This window comes from Mustela putorius, unplaced genomic scaffold, assembly GCF_011764305.1.
Source record: "Mustela putorius furo isolate JIRA1106 unplaced genomic scaffold, ASM1176430v1.1 tig00003853_pilon_pilon_pilon, whole genome shotgun sequence".
Classification (NCBI taxonomy): Eukaryota; Metazoa; Chordata; class Mammalia; order Carnivora; family Mustelidae; genus Mustela; species Mustela putorius.
This window is the reverse complement of record NW_025422005.1, coordinates 16550301-16575042: the sequence shown is the minus strand read 5'-3', so window position 1 is coordinate 16575042 and position 24742 is coordinate 16550301. Positions and strand designations below refer to the sequence as shown.

The 24742-nt window shown below is 42.8% G+C and overlaps 1 protein-coding gene across 4 annotated transcripts in view; it reads right to left on the bottom strand.

Annotated features, from left to right (window-relative positions):
* KDM1A (lysine demethylase 1A) overlaps positions 1 to 24742 on the bottom strand; it is a 61038-nt gene that overhangs the window by 592 nt on the left and 35704 nt on the right. For 2 of the 4 annotated variants that reach the window (XM_045063938.1, XM_045063940.1), the window contains 12 exons: positions 22931 to 23025; positions 15402 to 15413; positions 12779 to 12921; positions 12322 to 12412; positions 10952 to 11086; positions 10128 to 10201; positions 9149 to 9260; positions 5726 to 5858; positions 3887 to 4074; positions 3153 to 3267; positions 1510 to 1637; positions 737 to 883 (listed from right to left, as the gene is read on the bottom strand). In XM_045063938.1, coding sequence (XP_044919873.1) covers positions 737 to 883; positions 1510 to 1637; positions 3153 to 3267; positions 3887 to 4074; positions 5726 to 5858; positions 9149 to 9260; positions 10128 to 10201; positions 10952 to 11086; positions 12322 to 12412; positions 12779 to 12921; positions 15402 to 15413; positions 22931 to 23025 — 1373 coding nt within the window. The remainder of the gene's footprint in view (positions 1 to 736; positions 884 to 1509; positions 1638 to 3152; positions 3268 to 3886; positions 4075 to 5725; positions 5859 to 9148; positions 9261 to 10127; positions 10202 to 10951; positions 11087 to 12321; positions 12413 to 12778; positions 12922 to 15401; positions 15414 to 22930; positions 23026 to 24742) is intronic. The other 2 variants (XM_045063939.1, XM_045063941.1) reach the window with 1 other exon arrangement.

Below are 24742 nucleotides of genomic sequence, written 5' to 3'. Positions count from 1 at the left end.
ATTGTTTTACCAAAAAGGATCTCCCTCATCAGCAAGTATTCTAGAAATGACCAGTAGAAATGCAACAGTAAACCTCAGCCAAGCCAGCCTTAGTCCTAGGGTAAAGCAGGACTGGACCTGTTCTTATCACTGGATGCTGGGGGACACCCAGTTCTAGAGCTTCCTTTGCCTCCTACAGTACCTCCTGGGGCACAGAGGTTCCTGATTACTCTGCCACTGAAGCCAGTGTCTAACTCAGGACACCCCTGCTTCTCAGCTCCGGAGTGGGCTCACAGGGTCCAGAGCTCTGGAGCTGGGTCTGGCACTAAACAAGGACCCCTTAGGGGCATGTCCTGGAATCTGACATGTTCCTAGTGTTGGACACCCTGCAATAATCCTGTGAGCCATTACAGAACGGGGTGCAACTAAAAAAATGTGGGTTTTTTTGTTTTTTGTTTTTTTGTTTTTTTTAAGGGGAAAAAGTTTGAATAAGGGAAAAGTAATTGGCTTAGCCTATGGATTTTTCCATTCTGAATATGGACTGCCCAGATTTAACAGAGCCGGAATGTGAGGAATCAGACACAAGTAATATTGGTCCTCCCTTTGATGCTGCTCTTGGTTATTTGAAAGGGTCCAAGGAGAGAACAACTAAAATCTAACCACCAACACCAGAACCTCCCCTACCCCATAAGAAAATAAGGAAATCCTTATTTGGGCTTATTCCCAAATAAGCCCAGGTAGTTTGCCAGTTTCTTACCTGTGGAGCACCTGGAATTGAGGGGCCAGGAGTGATTGGCTGAGCCATTAAGTCATAGTCATTTCCAGAAGATCCTGCAGCGACATATGAATAGGAGCCCCGGGCCCAGGGATCAGCACGCCAGCGAGATACCACAGTTTCCTTGGGCTGAAGAAAAAAGCACGAACAGAAGTTACTCCAGGGCAGAGGACAAGCCAGTCCTCTCTGAAAGGTGGGAAAGCTGTGGTGGGGGGAATACAACAGAGCAGCAAAGGCGAAGAGGCAGGAGACATGAGTTAGCCAAGGAATTGATGCTTCCACTGTCAAACACACAAATGGCTTCCAACTAAGCATCCACGTTCCCCTGCCAGGGAAATCTATACATCTACCCAGGACTTGACCTTTATAAGGTCAATGAAAGCACTAATATGCCTTCTTTCAAAGGAATCATAAGGATCTAGTGCTTCTTTCAGTGGGCCTAAAGAACAGAACAAAGTACCAAGCTACTCTTCCATGAGGGAGTCTGACCCTTTCAACTCAAAGGCAGGAGTGGCAGGACTCCACACGCAGCAATGATGGATGGGGCCGGCAGGGATATGCAGCAAACCCTTCTCAGTCCCCTAGGCCAGGTACTGGGCGGGGGGCTTTCCTGAATCCCACATTGACACACAGACTCCAAACACTCGCATTCCTGGAAACTCAGCACACCTCTCAATTCTGGCTGAAACTGTGCTGTGTCAGACCCCGCTTCAGTGTGAACCTTGATCCCCACTTGGCCCTTCCCACTTACTTACCTGCGGCACTGCACTGCTGCCAAAAATTCCTTTGAGGATGGCCAGGCACCGGCCGACAATCACATCATCGCTTATGTTTTCCATGATGCCGGCAGCTTCTCCTGCCACTAGTGCCAGTAGTATTGGAGCTAGAGAAACAGAGAGAACAATTCCAGGGTTTTCCTACAGACTTTTCTCAAGAACTTCTTGATCAGGCCCTACATTATTCTGGGCACCCGGAAATAGGAGGACCCACAGACAGACATGCAACACTCCTGCAAGAGACAAGTTAGGTTTCCGAAATTGCAACTCAAAATCTATCCCTTAGAAGGCAGCTGGCAAAACTCTAGTCAGTAGAGTGTGACTCGTGTACTGAACCGCCTTATAATTTTGCAGATACAGAAATCTTGAAGACCTAACTTCAGACCCTGCTTAAAAAAAACCCAAAAGGTAATACTGTATTTTAGGCATAGAGTCCTTAGCTCTGACCACTCTTAGTTTGCTCCATGACAAGAGCTACATCCTTTCAACTACTCCAAACCCCTCTCAGCTCATCACCACCTTCGCCCACTCATTCGGAGACTATTTAGGCAACAGACTTGTGTAACAGGCACAGTACGAGATGCTGGGACACAAAAGCTAGGAACTAGACTGAACACCCCCATGGATCAATAGAGATGTATCACATAGCTGTAATTATGAACTGCTAAAAGCAAATGAAGAAAAACAAAAGAGAAAAGAATACAGGGACTTAATTTAGTTTGAGGCAGCAGAAGTATGTGTGTCCTGGAAGGCCTCTCTGAAAGCACGGCAGGTTAAGGCCAGAAAGGCTGGGCAGGGCATGCCACGCTGGGGGGAAAGAGAAGAAGAAAAAAATCTCCGTGGGCCCAGAACACACAGAACATGCAGACGCCCTGAGGTAGAAGACAGGAGATCCACTTGTATACACACACACAAACGTTTTAAGCACCCACAGAGAAGAGCAATCCAGTTGTAGAAGAAATTAAAATAGGAGGCAGGGGTTTGATACATAGGTTCTAAAGGAAGTAGTCCAAAGATTCAGGGGCCAGTCAGATACAAAAGTCTGAGAATTAGGAATAAAAAGTTTCCCCTATGGAAGCTTCCCTGGTTCTGCGCCTCCTGGCTGGGTTGATTCTTCTTTTTACATTCCTTATGCAGTGCCCTGGGCTTTCACTCTGGTCCTCTACTAACAGCCCCATTCCGAGAAGGCTCACCTTCTTAGTGTACTTCCCACTAGGATGTGAGCTCTTTGATGAGGGGTATTTTTTTTTTTCTTCCATATCCCCAGCACCTAGCAGGAATTTCTGGGATTGCTGGTTTAATCAGTGAAAAAAAAAGCCATACAATATGTATTTGAGAAAACCCAGAATATTTCTAATTCTCTATTCCTATAAGAATATGAAAAACATTAAAACCAGGAAGCAGTTGGGGCGCCTGGGTGGCTCAGTGGGTTAAGCCGCTGCCTTCGGCTCAGGTCATGATCTCAGGGTCCTGGGATCGAGTCCCGCATCGGGCTCTCTGCTCAGCAGGGAGCCTGCTTCCCTCTCTCTCTCTCTGCCTGCCTCTCCATCTACTTGTGATTTCTCTCTGTCAAATAAATAAATAAAATCTTTAAAAAAAAAAAAAACCCAGGAAGCAGTTACCTTTATAGAGGTTCCAGAAGAGGAAGAGCTCACCCCTGCTGGCCGTCGTGCTGCCAACGTGCCCGAACAAATTGACGCTTGGGTCCCAGAACACACGGTCAAAACACAGCACCACCTGTTGTAAGAGGAGCCCGTGAGCCGATGGCAGGGCTCAGAGAGCAGGGCTTGAAGCAGAGCCGTGCCTCGACAGGAACGACTGCTTCTCTGGCCTTACCAAAGTTTCCTCTCATCTACTCTCTGCATAAGCCCAGAAATCCCTGTCACGAATGTATTATTGAAGACAACATTAGAGCTGTTTTTGTGGGCTGAGGTCTGTAAAATGATCCCAGAAGAGTCAGACCTCATCTGTGTGTGTGTGTGCATTTATTAAAAAAAAAAAAAATCAGGGGCGCCTGGGTGGCTCAGTGGGTTAAGCCGCTGCCTTCAGCTCAGGTCATGATCTCAGAGTCCTGGGATCGAGTCCCACATCGGGCTCTCTGCTCAGCGGAGAGCCTGCTTCCCTCTCTCTCTCTCTCTGCCTGCCTCTCCATCTACTTGTGATTTCTCTCTGTCAAATAAATAAATAAAATCTTTAAAAAAAACAGGCACCGAAATGAACAGAAATGAGCGAACGGACAGGCCTCTCCCCCTCACCTCTCAGAGCCGAGAGCACAGCACAATGTGCAGAAACGCAAACCCCGATGATCCTCGCCGACCACACCACGGGCACGTGGAGAGATGCCCAGGGCCAGTACCTTGTTCAGGTTGCCGAATCCCATCCTCTGGACGGCGGACGTCTTCCACTCGGGAAGGGGTGGCACAAACTGGACGGCGGGGGGCTGCTGCTTCAGCACCCCCAGGGGCAGCGTGCACAGAACGGCGTCACACTTGTAGATGAACGTCTGGCTCGTGGAGCGGGTGTTCACAGCTATCACTTCACACCCTAGAGACGGTGGAGGGAAAAGACTTGACTGGCGATAAGGATGGTACAGAACATTCTATGCGTGGGAGCATCAACATATGATCCCATGAATATCCTGTTCTCTTCACTTTTTAATACAAGAAAACCAAGGTGGCGGCGAAGTGACTAGACGGGCCCCTGCAGGTACGAATCGCCAGGACTCAAGCGCTAACAGTCAGCTCCGGAGTCCCGGCTCCCCACCACCGCACTTGTCTGCCCTTCCTCATTCACTGGTCATCCAGGCTAACAGCCTTATTAGTTACCAAGGGTTAAGTAAATTGCAACCAAAGTGAAGAATAAAGGTCTATAACAGTAGAAGCAGTGCCGCCCCACGGTGGTTAGGTGCTTGCTAAGGACCGAGAGGGATGACCCCAGAAGACCGTGGTGCAGACTGACGGATGCCACTGGCGCGCAGGGCGTGCCCTACCAGAGATGGCGCCGGGAGGCCTCGCTTGCCAGAGTCTGCAGAAAGCTCAGAGTGGACCACAGCAAAGGCACTGAAAAGAGTGCCTTTTCCTCATTTGTGTTTTCTTTTTCAGTACGTACCCATTTACTTCAGAAGATTTCAGAAAATACATAAACAGCTCAAAACTGGTAGAAAAGCTCAGTTCATGCCCCCTTTCCCACTGCTCTTCTTCACGTGCCTGCAAAAGGCTATTCAAAGGCTACAGACCTCAACATCAGCTAGAAGCTTCAAATGAGGGGAATCAAATGGAAAATGGTCTCGGGGGCTGTAAAAGTTAAGAACATCTGCGGTCGTCTCTGCAATTCTAGAAGAGCGGCCATGAAGGGCAAGCGAGGTTGACGGCCACAGCGCCACTTGTGGCCACGAGGGCCCTGGAGGCAGGGGAGTGCGGTGATTCGCTTTCATCAAGATTCTCGACTACTGATTCCAGAGGTGGGTGGACAGCAGGTTCTCTGAGCTCCACGTTAAATATGCCCTGAAACCAGCAACAGTGAGCACTGAGCCTTCGGACTGTGGGAATCGGGGTAACGCCACCTCTAAGTGTGATGCTCCCAGTATGAGAAACCAACCCGAGCGGTTAGCCCCTCTGCACGGGAAAGGCTAGAATGGATCCGAAGAGGAAGACCCAGACGGTAAAATACAAGGAGTGGGTCCCATTGTGCCCAGAGGCCCAAATCCCAGTCTTTAAGAATATACTTTGTGGGGCACCTGGGTGGCTCAGTCAGTTAAGCATCCGCCTTTGGCTCAGGTTGTGATCCCGGGGTCCTGGAATCGAGCCCATATGGGGGTCCCTGCTCAGCAGAGAGTCTGCTTCTCCCTCTTCCCCTCTGCCTTGTGCTTGCTCTCTCTCACACATAAATGAATCTTTAAAAAAAAAAAAAAAAATCCAAACTCACCGGCAGTTGTTATATCAAAGTAATTCACACACCAATTGGAAACCTGCCTCAATTTTTTGATTTATGTAACGATGGATCAGACTGCCCAAAGGCTCTACAGGTCAATCCTTTTGTCATTACAGATTTTCAAAATTACAAGTCATAGTTTATATGATACAACATTTTATCAGGAAATGTACCTAATGTTTTTTTCTGTAAGTCAAACTCAACAAAAGATTGGTACCATGTTTCAGAGTAAGAGACTTATCACCCCAGTGAAGCAGGGACATACCCGAAGCCGTGTAGCGAACCTGCCGCACCGCTGTGTTCAGTTTAATGTCTAGGCCTTCCGCTAAAGCCACAGGGACACACGAGTAGCCATTCCTCACTGTCAGGTGGCTGCCAGTAAACTCAAAGTCATCATCCTAAAGAGGACAGAAAAGTCCATCCATATTTCCTTAATTTATGCCATACATCCTGAATTCTGTAAGATTTACACTGAAAAACAACTGTTTGTGGAAAACAGTCAATATTCTAAGGCAGAAACCAAAGAACCACCATTCAGTATTCGGTGACAGCTATCCCAGGAAACTAGAGGGAGAAGACAAAATGCTTACATGTCCCTAATGGTCATCTCTTCCCTAGACTGAGTTTTCTCCTCACAGTCTCACACCCAACCCCTCAGGCGGATTACCTGGGGGCTGGGGGGGGATCTCTCAGAGAAAGAGGATTCAATAAATTCAGATGTTTGGCTTTTGAATGCACTACAGATTTGGTAGAATATCAGATTCACCACCCTAATTATGTTTTCTTTTACCTGAGAGCAAAATCGGTTTTTATTTCTTAAACTTACAGACTTGAAGGATGAGAAAGGCTTCCAAAACTAAAGTTAGTGAAACTAGATAAAAACAATCCAGGATTATAAAGACTGGCCCAAGAGGCTCCCTATAGTAAAGAAGTCAGCATTTGGCCTGGAAGGAGCCCCAAATGATCTTACTTCTTTGAATTTACTGAAAAATTTTCTCTGTAGAGAAAATTTTGAAGGCTAGTCAGTATTTTCTAATCTCATGAAATTTCTGGGAGAAAACAAGCATGATTCTTTTGAATTAGATAAAAATATTGGGTTGGCAGAACTCTCACTACTTAGTGACTGATTCATCTACTCCCCATACTGATCAGTTCAAATCACCGACACCCGGACTTTTAATAAGATGACGAATGGATATATATTGAAACTTCAAATGATAAAATCAGTGACAAGGGTCTAATTTAGTAATACATGGAAAAACTATAGCAACTGTAGACAATTACAATTGTAACTGTCTATTCTGTAACTGGAATTCTTTAAGATTTTTACCACTAATAGGTCCAATCCTCACTCTAAGTCAAACACTAAAGAATATGGAAGTATAACCTGAAGATTAAGAATTCGAACTAATTTTATGAGCAAAATGTACAATGGAAATGAAAATACGTGAGTAAAAGTCTAATATTTACTTCTGTAGTCTTAGGTCTGGTCAAAGTCTCAGATTTAGAGATTGAGCCATTTAATTTCTAAGAAGCTCTGTGACTTCTCACCAGGTCAAGAGTAACTCACACTTGCAATACTTAACAGTAATTTGACGAAAGACTAGTGTAAAACCTGTACACTGAGAACTGTAAAACATTAAAGAAAACCTAAATAAATGGAGATATACCAATACCAATCAAAATCCCAGAAGGCATTTTTTAATAGAAACTGATAAGCTGATTCTAAAATTTTTATGGAAATACAGAAGACCTAAAGTAGACAAAAAGATTAAAAAAAAAAAAAGCTGAAGAACGTACACTACCTAATTTCAAGACATACCATAAAGGAACAGTAATCGAGACCACATGATAGTTGCATGTGGACAAATGAGTGAGTAAAAGGAATAACCATGAACAGCCTCATCCATGGTCAAGCGATTTTCTAAAAAGGTGCCAAGACAAATGAAGAAAAAGGATGGTGCTAGAATAATTAGAAAACCATATGGAAAAATATGAACCCTACCCTCATATCTCATTGTACACAAAAATTAACTCAAAATGAATCAGAGACCTAACATTAGGGCTAAGTCCATAAAACTTCAGGAAGAAAACAAGAGAAAATATAGTGATCTAAGTTTAGACTTTCAGGATACAAAAAGCACAAAGCTTATAAAAGAGAGTTGAGGAAATACGAAATTCATAAAAATAAAAAGTTTTGCTCTGTGAAAAATACCATTTAGAAAATTGGGGGTGGGGGGGACCAGAAGAAAATATTTACAAAACAAATCTGACAAAATATATCAACGATCGAAGGAACATAATGAACTCTTACACAATTTAATGAGAAGACAACTAGATTTGAAAATAATGGGCAAAAGATCAGGGGCACCTGGGTGGTTCAGCAAGTAGAGCCTCTGCCTTCGGCTCAGGTCATGGTCTTGGGGTCCTAAGATGGAGCCCCGCATCAGGCTCTCTGCTCAGCGGGGAGCCTGCTTCCCTTCCTCTCTCTCTGCCTGCCTCTCTGCCTACTTGTGATCTCTGTCTGTCAAATCAATCAATATTTTAAAAAATAAAATAATGGGCAAAAGATCTAAACAGACTCTTCAAAGAACTGACACACAAATGGCCAGTAAGTACAAGAAAAGGTGTTTCACATCACCCACCATTCGGGAAATGCAAATTACCACCACAATGAAATGTACTCTACACCCATTAGAATGGCTGAATTTTTTTAAAAACTGCCAGTACCAAGTGTTCATGTGGACGTGGAACAACTAGAATTTTCATACACTGCTGGTGGGAATGCAATTTGGAATAGTTTGGAGTTTCTCATAAAGTTAAAAATCTATACTTAAGACCCAGCAGTCTCACTCCTAGACATATACCCAAAAGATGGATGTGACTGTTCACAGCAGCTCCAGTCACTTACAGCCAAAAAGCCTGGAAGCAATCCGAGTGGCCACCAGCGCACCCGCGAACGGACAAGCCATCTCCAGCGCACCACACGACAGACTAAACGATGAAAAGAAACCAACCACTAATATGCCAACAACACACGTGAATCTCAGCAACTCTGCTAAGTGAAAGAACTCAGACACACAAGGCTATATTCTGTATGGTCATATGCCATATGGTTCAACGTATAGGCAATTCAAGGAAAATTAAAACTACAGTGACAGAAAGGAAACCAGGGGCCGTCTTGGGCCAGGAGTGGGAGGGCTGGGTGGGGACTGACTGCAAAGAGTCAAGGGAGAACCTTCCAGGATGGAAATGTTCTGTATCTTGATTATGGTGGTGATTTAAGACTATGTACGTTTGGCAAAACTTGAACTTGTTTGCTTAAAATAGGTAAATTGTACTGTAATGTAAATCCTCTCTTAACAAAGCTGTTTTAAGGGGCGCCTGGGTGGCTCAGTGGGTTAAGCCGCTGCCTTCGGCTCAGGTCATGATCTCAGGGTCCTGGGATCGAGCCCCGCATCGGGCTCTCTGCTCAGCAGGGAGCCTGCTTCCCTCTCTCTCTCTCTCTCTGCCTGCCTCTCCATCTACTTGTGATTTCTCTCTGTCAAATAAGTAAATAAAATCTTTAAAAAAAAAAAAAAAAAAAAAAAAAAACAAAGCTGTTTAAACACACACACACACAATTAAGTTTCTCCTAAGACCCCTCTCAAAGACACATGCAACAAAATAAATGATAAAGGAATTTTACCTGGTCCCAGTGTTTAAGGGAGAGTGTAGAGAGAGGCGTAGCATTAGCAAATTCAAGATTTGCAAAATGCCAATCAAGTATTTGTCTGTCTCTTGAGGAGAGATACACGTCACTGCAAAATGAAAACAGAGAGGCACAGGTCACTAAAGGACTACTATCCTCAGTGGACAGATGGAGACCATCTCAGTAACAGGAAACCTAAGCCTGGTACTGTGTGCCTTATACAAAGAAAATACAAGTCAAAAAGTAGGACCTCATCTGTCTCATAAACTCCTTTATTACTGGTGCTGAGAGCAGTGCCAAGCACACTACCTAAAGCAAATTACTATCAGGCTTCATTTGCGTGGGGGGTGCGGCGGTGGTGGAGACAAGGCACCTGAGGGGCTCAATTAAGCATCTGCCTTCGGCTCTGTCCTGATCCCAGGTTCCTGGGAATGAGTCTGCCTCTCCTTCTCCCTCTCCCCCTGCTTGTGCTCACTCGCTCTCTCACTCACTTTGTCAAATAAATAATTAAAAATCTTAAAAAGAAAAAACTTCTTCATATCAGTACCTGGCATTATAAAAGCTTATTTGTTTTATAAAGAAAGCAAAAAAAAAAATTTTTTTTAAAGCAAGAGTGGGTAGCATCCCCAGCTCCAGAGTAGAAATACTGGAGGGCAGATGCACCATGGAGCACAGACAGTATCAGCATTTAAGTTCTCATTATCAAAAATCCAATGGAAACAAAGTAGAATACTTTCCTAGTCCTCAGAATTAGGGGGATTTAAAGCAATACCACCTTCTATTCCACTCACGGGAAGACGGTATATTTTATTCAAATACCGTATCTTATGGAGAAAGGTTATCTTTTCAAAACCAAGTGTATTTAAATAGGACACTCCTACCCATTAAAATCACAATCCATTCACTGGACATAAATAAAAGCCCACACAGAGAACCGCAAAAGCTATCCTTCTGAACATTTGTGTGTTTTCCTCACCTTGGGGGATTGGCTTCCAATTCTTGAAGTTTTTCTTCTAGCTTTCCTTGTGTTTCAGCTAATTCGTCATATTCCTGGTAAAATTCAGAGAACTGGGTTGATCTTAATGGGTCAGAGACGAATCTTGTTTATACCTCAAAGTGTAAGGCCTGGACCACCTCCCTGTCCAGGTCACCTCTGCGGTGTGCCTCGGCTTAAGGCTGGATCAGGGCTCAGGGATGGTGCTTCTTGGAGACCAGTTACAATGTGAGCCCGGAATGAAGGCAGGACGCAGCGGAGGGAGAGGGCGTGCAGGAGGAGGAGATAAAGGAAGACTAGCTCACTAGTGCGCTACAAAGAAAGAGTGAAAAAGACCAGCAACTACGACTTCCTGTGCATTTCCCATGTCCCTAGCACAGGATAAAGCATTTTAGATCTCTTACAAAGGAAAAGTATTAACACTGTGTCACATAGGAGATGATTATGGAATCTAAGATCCCACGGCTGAGAGATACTAAGGGATTTCGACCAGAGAGTTCCAGTATCAAATGACTGCAGTCTATGTTAGTACTCTAAGCTGACAGGGACAAACTACGACAGGGAGCTACACTGAGATGTAAGTTAAAGCACAAGACTGTGAAAACAAGGAGAAATTCTGCAGAAAAAGCAGATCTCAAACCACACTAACCCATTCAGTCCCCTTGGTTCCCGTGTATTAAATCCTCTTCTTCCTACCACAGGCACCCGTGATTGGTCAGTGGCTCTCCCTTTTCCAAAGCTTCCCAGATCTATACTCTTTCTTAGGATTCCAAGGAAAACCGTCCAGGCAAATATGAATACCCCACCTTGCACAGAGCAGTCAGATCTCTGTGTTTGCTTTTCACTAAGAACTCGGCAGTGATATCTCTGGGTGGCTTGACCTCAGATGCTTCTTTGTATTGCTGATGGAGTTCTTTAATTTTCTCTTTCAAATTTACCATCTAAGAGGGAAAAAGACATATTTACCATTTCAGATAGTGATGTAAGCCATCTCCAAATCACATGTGTCGGTTCCCCCTAAACTGCTAGTATACCTAAACAGGATACAACGCGAGGTCCTTGAAACTCCTCAGTACCTCTTCTACATCATGACATTTTAGAATAGGAAAAAAATCCTATACAGTTCAACACACAGGAATCACACCATTATCAGAGAAGTAAGATCATCTCTGCCTTCTAAAACAAACAGAGAACCAGGAGTGTTCCATTAATTTAAAAATGTGTATGTATATGTGTGTGTGTGTATATATATATATATATAAATAAATAAATCAAATTCCAGGACAAAGCACCACTTAAACTTATTGTTTTGGGGAACAAATGGTCATGATTTGTTTTCTAAATAATGTAAAGGCTATACCACCACACAGAACCTTCCAGAGCCATTCCTAATGTTAGCCCCTCAGCTTTCTGGCAGTACTGGGCCCCACAGCTATCCTGCCAGCTGGCTGTCCTCCAGCCTCTGCTCAATTCACATGTGCCACACACAGTCCATGAAGAAGGTGGGCACAGACCTCTTCTCACTGGACAGGAGGAAGAAACAAAGCCCAGTGAGAGAGTGAGGCAAGAGTGTGGTCACAAGATGCACCCAGATTTTGCATTAAAAAGCTCCCCGCAAGGGCCGTCCCACTTCATGTTTTCTCCCTAAGCTGACACTACATTCGCAGCTGGCAGGATCAGGAGAGAACCAAGTGGTTTCCCAGTCTGGAACCAGGCCTCTGCGAAGTGGTGGGAAGGAGAGCCCTGAGCAGACACACCACTGAGGACTATCCCCATAACTGGCACCTCAAGCGAAGTAATTATGGCAATGAATTATGGTCCCGGATGCAGACTCGTCGTCCTCCTCAGTGGGAATTCGACCCCGGCACGGCTGATCTGCCTCTCATCACAGAAGCCAGCAGAGGGCACTGGGCTAGCTTTGCCAAAGGGAACCTGACACAGGAAAGATCTACTTCCCCTGGCAACAACTTGCCAATAATACCATACTGAAAGACGGACAAATAAAACCATGTCTTTTATTAGTCACTTTTTTTTTTCTTTTTTTAAAGAATAATGAGTCCCAGCTGCATGGACCTTCTCTCCCCGCAGAGGGAAAAAAACAAAACTGGAAAATTTCTCAAGCCCCCCCAACCTGCACTAATACATCTTCAGCTATGAAGAAAATATAAAACCTCACCTTATTAAGAAGTTCTTTCAACTCCTCTTGAGTCTTCACTATCTTCTTCCAATGCTCAATTTGTTCATCTTTGACATGCTTTTCTTGTAACCTAAAATTGGGAGACAATAAATACGACCTGGGCACACAGCCAGCTTTGCAGCCCAAGACAGGAACGCATCAAAAACATTCAAGGACATCAAAGCCCATTGAAATTTCTAATACTTTGGAATGAGAAAGATGGCAGGTGGCAAATTATTTTCTTGGCTATATAGTTCAATGCCATAAAAGCTGTGAATTTTAGAACTGAGAGGGGTCTTAAGGATCATTTTAAAAAATGGTTTAACTTCGAGAGTTCATTAATTCACATAAAATATGTGAAAACTAGCTCAAATAAGGCTTGCTGAAAACATCAAAGCATAAACAGCAAATCTCTAAGTAGAATTCGCTATACAATAAGCAGTATCAAAATACTTACTGAATGACGACTTCCAGTGCCTGGCCAAGGGACACAGGCTTATTATTGAGGACATTGAAGTCTAGCTGATGACTAAGGTAAGATGTAGCTTCTAGCAACCGGTTAAACTCTTGCTCTACCATTTCATCTTTTTCTTTAGGAACCTGAAAATCCGAAGTATAGCAGAGTTGGTCCTTATAATAAGACTGAACATAATCATCCATGAAAACACAAATGCTCCACAGTTTCAAAGGTCAAAATATGCACCTCAAAGGGGGAACCTTTGAGGACAATGATGCCAACTTTCTTTTCTATGAAGTGGTCAACTCCATTGAATGAGGTATGAAATGTTTGGTCCTGATATTTTCTATGCTCCCAATTTTGGCCTCCGAGCTGGCACTCCACCTCTATTAATGGCCACAGGATTCACACTGGTGCTAGCTAGTGCTAACTGAAATCGCATGGGGCACAAGGTGTCCTGGCACTGACATGCACTGAGAGAAGCTGGGCCGACATGCAAACGACACACTGGAAAAGTCTCAAGGAACAAAAACTATGTCAACACACCTGAGGACCTTCCAGAAAAAAGGGCAGGATGTAAAAATAAGAAGCCCAAGTATTGCCTTTCCCTCAAGATGAATTTTGGGTGGGAGTAGGAAGAGAGAAGTGAAACTCACGACGATGAGTAAGAACACAATAGCACCTTCATGCTTCTGCAGAGTAACAGCGTGTTTTATGGCACCAATTAAGTTCAGAGCTGAATGTCCGAAGTGCTGAGACTATGCGTGACTGAGGTACCAGGTCTGGCTCATTACTGTGCAGGAAGAGAGCAGACTGCAAAGCAGATCATCAAGCTGCAAGATCACATTCCTAGTCCCTGCTGTGCCCCTGCTTGTTGATACCATCAGCTGGTTGACACAAATCCCTCTGCTATTGTTTAATTCAGTCCTAAAGGAAACTGCATCTGCAATTTTATTGCCGAATTCACAGCAGTAGCAAGAAGGAAAAGGCAAATCCAAAGCAAGTATGTCTAAAGCAAGCATCTCTTGCTAGAATAAACTGGGCATCAACTGGGAAATGGGATTCAAAATATGGAATTTCACTTTACAGCCAACCCAAAATTGGTAATAAGAAGACAGCATTAAAGAACATTCTAATAAACACTAAGGCCAAGGAGGAGTGATGTTTTACAATCAGGGGTAACTTGTGGATGAGATCACCACAGTAAGATTCTACCTCTCCTTTGAAATGCCTGTGTTTTTGCCCTTTGCAATTAAACAGACAACTTTTAAGGACCTAGTCTCTGCCCCTTCACTGAGGGGTCACATGAGTATCTCTACATGATGAGCCATGGTGTGGCAAAAGAATATGGCAAGAAGTATAATCTGCACCCAAAAAAGAAAGGGAAAAGAACTGCAACTCTCTTTTGGAACTGTAAATATGACACCATAACTGACCCAAACAGAATCACATTCTAAAGCATCAAATTCTAAAAGGCCAAAGATGGGAGCGATTAGGAAATCTTTATGAATTAGAGAATCCCCCTTGGCCTAAGAAATACAAATCCCTCAGAATCTTCTGGTTGAGAAATAAGGCAGAGAATCGGTCTTGGGATACTTGATGCACTTTCTATACGAGTAGTACCTGAGACTTGGTGGATCAAACACATCTGACCTACCCATTCAGCTCCATGGCCAAAGGAAGGAGGTCCTGGTGACATCCCTAATTGTGCTGATTACACAGCTATCACAGCTGATGGAAGAGACCCTTCTGTCAGGAATTTCATTTACTTTCTTGTCAGCTGCTTTTCCTCACTGATGTAATGGGTCATATGCAGAGCAGCTCACAGCAATGCTGAAATTTTGCTCAGTGTGATTCCTGCAATGATGTTACCAAAGATGGTTCCAGAAACTCCAAATTTGGTGTTTCTTTTAAAAAGGAAACAATTGCATTTTTAACGTGAGAGCTATACAGTTATGAGATCTGAACTGATCCCAGATGCAGTGTGCATGACTGCTTTTCCTGGAGTATAAATAGTGATATTTCTATGTGTGGCTTCAAAAAAGCCTAGCAAGAGGATGATGCTACAGAAGCAAGAGGGACCAGATCACATGTGCCTCTGCAATAGGGCAGAATGTGCCAATATACAGTGTGCAAATGGTACAGATTAAAGCTCTCCCAGTGTCAACCGGATGACTTGCTTCAGACAAGCTTTAATCTTTGTAGCTAGGGTGACAGTCACATAGGGAAGTTCATACTGAAAAAGTACGCAGCGCTCAGGCTCAGTAACTGGGGTCCAGGGTGTGTGGAAGAGAAACATTTAAAGGGACACTGTCAAGGTTAGAGGGACCAAATTTGACCGTTTGTTTCTTCCCTCTGTTTGCTGAACAGCCCACTTGATTCGTAACACTTTCCCCTTTAGTCCACCCACGCCCCACCCCACAAAAAACCTTTTTACATGCGCTTTCAATGACAAAAACTCAAATGGCACAGCCCAACATATAGGCGCAACTCTACAACAACAAACCAGTGTGAATGTATGATGGAGAGGATCTTTGGAAGGGAAAGATCTAAGTTTCAAGCTTTTAATGGGTTATTGTAAACAGTGAAGAAAATGATTTGAAAAATTATAAAAAAAAAATACCTTGACAGTGTCCTTTTAACCAGTGCAGCAGAGAGAGAAATAAACTGTAAATAACAGCCCAACAGCCACGTCAAATTTAGTTTCGTATGACAGCAGTAAAATCAAGGCTTTAAACACACAGCATGACACAAGCATTCTGTTAGCTCGGAAGCTGCAACCACCAGAGAAACAAGAACAAACTGTATAGAAACCGAAATGGGAAAGTCAAGGCACAGAAATGGGCAAAAGAAAGGCAGTTTGCGGGGTGGGGTGTGAGGGTGGTAAAGGGAGATGGTGTTGGAAAGCAGTGAGGAACAAAGCAAAACTCAAGAGAAAAGGAAAAACACAGAACAGTAACAGGAACAACAACAAAAACAAACAAAAACCAAACAAAAAGATGACTGCTCATCTGACAGACACCAGGACGGCAGGCTGCGTCTCTGGCCGGCTGACTGGGTCCCCTGCTCTGACTGGAGACTCCACTCTCCAGAACACGAGAGAAGAGTACTGAGGCCACACCCATTTTCCACCTAGGTAAGCAGATTTTAGAACTGCTGCCAAAGAGCCCAGGGGTAGCTTTCAAACCTGGATTTTAATCCCATTAACTTCAGAATCCCACTTTGAAATGAAAATATTTGGAAAATAGCAAATAGTTGTCCGTTAGGAAACCAACACTGGGGAAAAAACCAAAATATATTTTTGGTATTTTTAAATCTAGAATCTGTTTCTAAAATTAAGCTAGCCAGGTATGCTCTATTTGACTTACTCACACAGTAAAAACAAGTTTAGCAACTGACTAGCCCCTGCGCACTTCTTAAGTACCTGTTTCAGGTCACTGCCCTCCCCTTGGTGAGAACCCCTCAACTGTTAGTTCCATAAATAATTACGGAAAGGAGCCGAAATATTGGCAATCTTTAAACACAAGCCGCAATAATTTTCACTTTTACCTGACTATTCTATGCTAGCTTCTCAAACGGCATCCTGAGAAAGGAATTCAGCAAACGACTACCGGGGCTAACCAGCAAGTCTTCTGGCAGCTGGGTTTCTATGGCGTCCTGAGAACAGAACAGCAAACTAAGAAGGGAAAGTATCTTTAATGTTGTTCTCTAGCAAAGACTCACAAAAAGGATATCACTGAAACAGACCTTTTTTGAAACAAATTTTGATTATGACTTTTCAAAGCCATTTATTTCTCTATGAAAGACTCCGAACAGTTGCTTCAAACTAAGAATCTGGCATGTCCCACTGCTCTAAACAGGTACAATGCTAAGTGCTCTGGTCCTGTAGAGAGGACATGGAGCATCCCTGAGCATGGGCGGGGAACAGCAGCCTGGGTATGTAGCCCACGCAGAATAAATTTAGGGAGAGCCAAGTGATTTTCTGGACAGGGTCCTAATCCTACAGGAAGTCATCTCAGAGGAAGGACAGCTCTCCTCAGTTCTACCTCTGGTTACATTCTATCATCACAAACCCTTTAAGTCTTCAAAACCCTGTCCATTTCTCTTGCTTCCAGTGTGCATAAGCTCTCCAGCAGCACAGCAAAAGGGAGTTAGGTGCAGCTAGGTTCCGGGCACCCAAAGGCTGGAAATTTAGCCAGAGAAAGCCTCAGGAAGAGTTATGCAATGAAAAACAGCTGTAATGGCCAAATCTGGCCAACAGAAGCTACAATAAATCTATCTCTCCCCCTCCCATGCACTTCTAGAATTATGATAAAACGAAAGATTAAGATTAGTTCCTTTGGGGGGTGCCTGGGTAGCTCAGTTGTTAAGCGTCTGCCTTCAGCTCATGTCATCTGCCTGCCACTCCCCCTGCTTGTGTGCTTTCTATCTCTGTCTCTGTCAAATAAAAAAGTAAAATTAAAAAAAAAAAAAATTTAGTTCCTTTGGTAAAACCTGGAAGAAAAATTTACATCGGAAGTCTCTGATTCAGTTTCTCAAATAAAGGAAATGAGATAGGCGATTATCCTTAAAGGCAGAAAAAGAACAGGTATATCCTTAATCCAAATAAAATTCATTGTGACTTCATAAATGGAGACAGTTGTCCACCCCCACTTTCTCATTTCATTAGAATCTTTTAGGGGATATAAATAACAGAGTTCTCTAAAGCAGTAACTATGCTGAGTGGAGACAGCACACGCATGTCCAAGGAGTTCACTCTAGCAGTTTCTAGCGCACAGCAGAGGTGCTCTGTAAATTCTTATGAATGAATAAATTAGTAAAGTTTAGAAAAGCAAAGTCAGCATTATAATTATATTTGAAAGTAAAGTACTATTTTGCAACTTTAGGAACACAGAAGTCACAGTATTTTTACATTGATAAAAAGCAGGGATTGGAAGATTTTAAAAGGTAGAGAAAAACAACCTTTAAAATACCAAAACTCGGGGTGCCTGGGTGGCTCAGTAGGTTAAGCTTCTGCCTTTGGTTCAGGTCATAATCTCAGGGTCCTGGGATGAAGCCTCACATCGGCAGGAGGGGGGGTCCCTATTCAGCGGGGCGTCTGCTTCTCCCTCTCCTTCCCCCTCCAAAGCTCATACACTCACACTCAAATAAATAAAATCTTAAAAAAAACAACAACAACAACAACAACAAAAAAACCACCAAAACTGTTTCCACAAAAGAATAGGAAAACGGAAAGGGCCAGCAGGCCTGTGTCAAAAGTGTAACTAACCTAAGAGCCACTCCATATGAGTGCAAATGACAACCTGCTGAACTGAGGTAGGTATGGAGTGTACCCATTAACGGCCTTCGTAAAAGGCCGATTACTTGAAAGGCACTCTTTACCTTTCAAGTGTTCTTTCTTCCTCATAACAGATGAGCTATTCCCAAGAAGAAAATCAGGATCTGTTTTCTCCAAGTTGTTACTGAGCCTTTGTGCCTCATGTGGTAAAAAAACAAAACAAAGACTACAAAAAAACCCAAAAAAACAAAAAACCCAACTCCCTCCCCTCAATGGAGACCAGAGATTTTATAATGCAAAATACTACAGGACTGAAGTAATTTGATTAAGATGCTGTTTCATTACTCAAAAAAGCCAAAACAAAACTAGAATTTAAAGCCCCCGAGTTACTAGCTGTCTAGGAGATACGCTGACAACACTTACCCCATCTCCTCGCCAATCCATTTTTCAGCCTCCTCACTGATGACTCCCAAAATAGTCCTGAAATATGAATTACCCTATTTCCCATCTATCTCCATTTCCAGTTAAAGCTGATCACTGCAGAGTTCAGAGTATAACTCCAGCAGGTCAGTCTGAGGGCAGCTGCTGTGTTAGCTCTGCTTTTACAGGTTTAGAAGATAACCTCTATTTATAGGGACATCCTATATTAGAACCAAATAAGAAAGCCCTTGTTCTAGTCATCTGGAGCCATAAAAGCACCTTCTGTCAAAAACAAACACAGAAGCTCAACATTCTACCTGCCAGCGCAGGGCTGGAGAATAAGGAAGGGAACTCATCCAGGGATTCTTTTGATTGTGTTTAAAACAATAACAAGGTAACAGAACAAAAATCACTTGCTGTGCAATTTTTGTGTGTGTACCAGCCAAATGACTAGGTTTGGTGACAGGTCCTAAAGACAGTATTACAAATGGTATTTGTCACTCTGGTTTAACTGCTGACTTTGTGCAAGATGAGGGAACTGATTTCTGTGTACTAACAACAGAACCATCGAATCACCCTCTTTTGCACCGAGGCCGTGCACGAAGAATGGAGGAAGACAATCCCATTTCATTCAACAGTTGATTAAAGAAAAATCAATGACTGAGTGAATGTCCACTCTGTGGGGACAGGGCGGGGGGCCGGGCTTGTTGCCTCCTTAGAGTAACTATGAAAAGAAAGCTCTTGGAGAAGGAGACTCAGCTGATGAAGTCACACAGGCAGCAGGATTGAATGCACTGACTCCAGTCCCCATCTTCTCTGAAATGTCGCCAGATATGTAGCACAAGGGCCGGCACATCTCAGAGATACTGCAGTCTGGTTCCAGAACACCGTAATAAAGTCAGTCAAATGGATTTTCTGGTTTTCCGGTGCATATAGAAGTTATGTTTATACTGTACTGTAGTCTAAGTGTGCAACAGTACTATGTCTAAAAAACAATGTACATGCCTGAAGTAAAGTAAAAAATGCTATCAGCCAAGCTCTCAGTAAGTTGAATCACTGATGATGTATTACCATAATAAGTAATAATGAAAAAATCTGAAACATTGTGAGAATTACCAAAATGTGACACAGAGACTCTAAGTGAGCAAATACTGTTGGAAAAATGGTGCTGAGAAACTTGGCTCTATGCAGGGCTGCCACAGATCTTTCATTTGTATAAAAAGGCAGGGACCAATTTCTGCAAAATGCAATAAAGCAAAGCACAATAAAACGTGTGTCTGGGGGCGCCTGGGTGGCTCAGTGGGTTAAGCCGCTGCCTTCGGCTCAGGTCATGATCTCAGGGTCCTGGGATCGAGTCCCGCATCGGGCTCTCTGCTCAGCGGGGAGCCTGCTTCCCTCTCTCTCTCTCTCTCTGGCTGCCTCTCTGTCTACTTGTGATTTCTCTCTGTCAAATTAATAAATAAAATCTTAAAAAAATAATAAATTAATTAAAAAAAAAAAAAAAATGTGTGTCTGTCAGGGAACCCGATCTGGGCTAGCAGGCAATGTATTCCGGGCTCTACAAATTACTGACTGGAGTGACCCTGTCTGAGCTTTAGATGCTTCCCCTGCGAAATCAGAGAATGAAGTAACTAACCTACATACTTAGTCCTCAGGTTTCCAAAGTGAAGAAACATATTTGTAATTATAAACAAAATTAATGGAACGGTAAGCTTTTAGTTCTTGTCCTATAAGCCAAAAGCCAATCTACTGGTTAAGAGTTGTCCATTTCTACTCTGAACTAGACTATAGAAACATTAACATGACTTCTTCTGTTTGATTAACTTAAGGTAAACAGAACTCAAAGCTGTGACAAATCTTCTCCTAAATTTGAGAGTGCTTGAAGAATCCTCCTCACCACTTGGCTATGGCACCAAATACAAACAAACTGACTTAGAGACCTCCTCTTGTAAAGATCAGAGTTGAGGGACAACTGCAAATTTCACCTGGAAAAATACTCCTGCGTATATAAAATGCTGAAAACCGCACACCACCTCAACAGAGGTTTCCTACAGTGCTACTCAAAGGGCTGGTCCTGGTGAGAGGAGCTTATGCCAGATAATAACTGGAGCATCACTTCTTTTACTCAAGTCTTGCTATGCATCCCCACTTCCCCAAGTCATCATTTGAACTAGCCGTGATTGATGATGTAGTTAATTTTACATTCTGGCACAAACTATGTATTTATCTCATCCCGTACTGGTAACCAGCAGTTAGTTCATGAATTAGCAGCTGGTTGCGGGCTACACTTGAGATTACTGGTATATTATTTAGAAACGAACATTTTAAAAATGTGTTAAAAGTTCCTCTAATACCAAGAAAGGAAGAGACAATTCCTCTGGATATTTCTATTAGAAAAGAACTTTTTACTGTTAGACTAAATAAACCTGTTCTATATTCAGGAAAGTCTGAAGAAAAAGACAGTGTCTCAATGATCAGTGATATCCTTTGGCTTAGATTCCGTTACTTCTTGAGGACTACCGTAATACCCATTTCAGAGGCCTTGGACTACCGTAATACCCACTTCAGAGGCCTTGGACTACCGTAATACCCACTTCAAAGGCCTTGCTCCAGTGCAGTTCTATACAGTTCCGCCTGCCTACCTGAAACACCCATCTGGTCACGTTACTTCTCTTGCTCTCAACCCTCGGAGGTCCCAGCCTACACGTCAGCCTAGTGAGCAACATCCTTCGCCCTCCACAGCAGTCTGCATCTCAGTCCCGCCACTCTGACCCCACCCTCCTTCACAGACTTCTCTCAAGTCTGAAACCTTCCTCCACAACCACATTAAGTCTTAGGCCACCTTCACAAATGCTCTTGCCCGCCAAATCTCTCCGTGCTCTTGCCCCTCCCACTTTCAGAGACCTTGACTCTTTCTCTCTCCCTGGCCCCACTGGTTCTTCCAATGCAATTTATCCTTTTATCTAACCCTTAGCAAATCTGCCTTGTGTTCTGGTATATGGATGAGTAGTAGGTTTCTGGTTGGGATGTGTTTTTTTAGGGTAGGGGGTGTACCACAGAATTTAATGATCCCGTAATTCCTGACCTTCTTGGGTTCATAAGATATCTAGAGTCACTAGAATTTAAGACCCTTGAGAGCAGGGAATACATAGTTATTGCTGAGAACAATGCCTATATTTTAGCACATATTTAATAAATACCTGCTGGTTGACTGTGATTTGCTTTAAAATACTCCAGACCAAAAACACCTCAAAGGGACTGAATAGATGCAACAAGACTAGAATAAATCAAAGTCCATTATTACACTATTCTTTCTACTTTTGTATAGATTTAAAAATTTCCATAATAAAAAGTTGGGAAAAAATTATCTATGTATAAGTCCCACTAGACTGGGGGTCTCCTATGGCAGGGACTGTCTTATTCATCTCTATAGCCTTTACAGATCTTTGCAGAGTAACAAAATTTTATTGAATTGTTGAGTTAAGCTCTACTTCTTCCTTTTTCTCTTGTTCATTCTATTTTGTTTACTCTGACAGAAGGATGTCCCACCCCCAAAGCAAGCCCTGGGAGGAATTTGAATCCAGAACGGGGAGGATAAGAGCCAAAGCATTCCCTTAAGTCTGTCCTCCTCTGGTATGAACCCCACAAAGTCTAAGGGCTTTAGTGAGGATGTCCATCGGACATAGCAGACTAAATTCAAGAGCTGGGATCTTACCACCTTTAGCAATAATAGCTAAACTGTCATATGCATCTTGAATCTTCCCTTCCTCAAAATACAAAGATGGTAATATGTTTATATCCTGAGAATGGTCAACTTGCTCATTCCTGATAGGGGGAGGTTGGTAAAATTCTGAATATGACCTTTTGAATTGCACCCAACCCCCCAAAATTAGGACTGACTTGCATAGTCTAAGCCTCTCAACATAGCTGTTGCTAAGCTTACTCTCCCACAGCAAACATCACTGCCATGCTACTGCCTACTAAGTGTGGGAAACTTCTCTGCCTCTGGTCAACAAATACTTTCATCTACCTAAACATCTGGGTTCAGTATTATCATCTGGCTATTAGCTCATCAAAATCTTGAACCTACACACACAAAACTGAAGTCATAAAGAGCACACAGAGCTAAAGCACAGGATGGGAAGCACAATACAAAGAAATGAAGAATCAGGTGTCAATTCCACAGGTCTCTTCGAGTAGGCGGCCGCAGCCAAATATTTAAAAAAAAAAAAAAAAAAAAATCAACTGTCTAGATAGCCTTCATTAAGTGTCTAAAGATAAATAAATGCCTAAACAGGAATTAAATTTGTATATATGCAATAATAATCTCTTCACATAATTTCTACCCTCAGTTCTTACTGATATGTGTATATATTCATCCACATATTCCCCCCAAATTGCTGTTTCAACTGAACCAAAGAAATTTTGAAAAGTTCTGTTTGTCCTCAACTTACAGCTTGTCCATTGGCTTCATAAAGTGGGCATTTTTGCTTGATCTTGGCCAATTCCATATTTACTTGTTTGCTGACCACAGCCATGGGATTCCCTCCTAAAAAAAAAACTCAAACTATTAAATTCAACATATCTATGAAAAGAGAACACATCAAAGCAAAAATATATTTTTTTAATTTTTTATTTTTTATAAACATATATTTTTATCCCCAGGGGTACAGGTCTGTGAATCGCCAGGTTTACACACTTCACAGCACTCACCAAAGCACATACCCTCCCCAATGTCCATAACCCCACCCCCCTTCTCCCAACCCCCAAAGCAAAAATATTTTTACTCAAAATTTAAAATACTCAAAGTTTAGGGTATGTGAATTATAGGTAAAAAAATGCTTAGTAAAATAATATGTAATATATTAAATATGTAAGATAAGCATAAAGAAGCAAAAAATTACCTATAACCCCACATGTTAACATTTTATTATAGATTCTAGGGGCACATGGGTGACTCAGTCAGTTGGGCATCTGCCTTTGGCTAGGGTCATAAGCCCAGGGGTCCTAGGACTGACCCCCATGTTGGGATTCCTGCTCAGTGGGGAGCCTGCTTCTCCTCCTCCCCGCTCATGCTTTTCTTGTTATCTCGCTCGCTCTCAAATCAATCTTAAAAAACAAAACATTTTATAATAGATCCTTCTAGATTTTACAGGCATAAAATTATAGACAGACACACACACACACACACACACACAAAAGGATCATAGCGCATGTATTGTCTTGTCATCTTTTTTCAACTTAGCAATAAACCATGGCCATCATTTCATGTTAATATAAAGCTACACAATTTTTAGTGGCTGTATGGTTCTCTTTGTATAACAATATAATCACTGGAACCATAGGTTCTAATGTTTCGCTACATGCCACAGTTAAAAAGCTCCAGGGGGGGGCGCCTGGGTGGCTCAGTGGGTTAAGCCGCTGCCTTCGGCTCAGGTCATGATCTCAGGGTCCTGGGATCGAGTCCCGCATCGGGCTCTCTGCTCAGCAGGGAGCCTGCTTCCGTGTCTCTCTCTCTCTGCCTGCCTCTCCGACTACTTGTGATTTCTCTCTGTCAAATAAATAAATAAAATCTTTAAAAAAAAAAAAAAAAAAAAAAAAAAAAAGCTCCAGGGGCACCTGGGTGGCTCAGTTGGTAAGCGTCAGGCTCTTGGTTTTGGCTCAGGTAGTGATCTCCAGGTTAAGAAATAAAGCCCCGGGGGCGCCTGGGTGGCTCAGTGGGTTAAGCCGCTGCCTTCGGCTCAGGTCATGATCCCAGGGTCCTGGGATCGAGTCCCACATCGGGCTCCTTGCTCAGCAGGGAGCCTGCTTCCCTTCCTCTCTCTCTGCCTGCCTCTCTGCCTACTTGTGATCTCTGTCAAATAAATAAATAAAAATTCTTTAAAAAAAAAAAAAAAGAAAAAAAAAGAAATAAAGCCCGGCGATGAACTTTGTGCTCAACTCGGAGTCTGCCTAAGATTCTCTCTCCCCTCTGCGCCTCCCCATTTGTGCACGTGCAAGCATCCCTGCATGTGCTCTCAAACAAATAAATAAAATCTTTTAACATAAAATAAATAAAATTTAAAAATTAAAAGCATGGTCCACCTCGTCTATTTTCTAAGGATAATTTCCTAGAAGTCAAAACATTGTACAATTTAAGTTTTGCACATATTGATGTATCTTTTCAGGAAGACAGTATTTGTCAATTCACCTCTTACTAAGAACAGTATCTTAAACCAAATTATTTTAAAACCACATTGATGGCTTTAAAACATTAGCTTAATCAC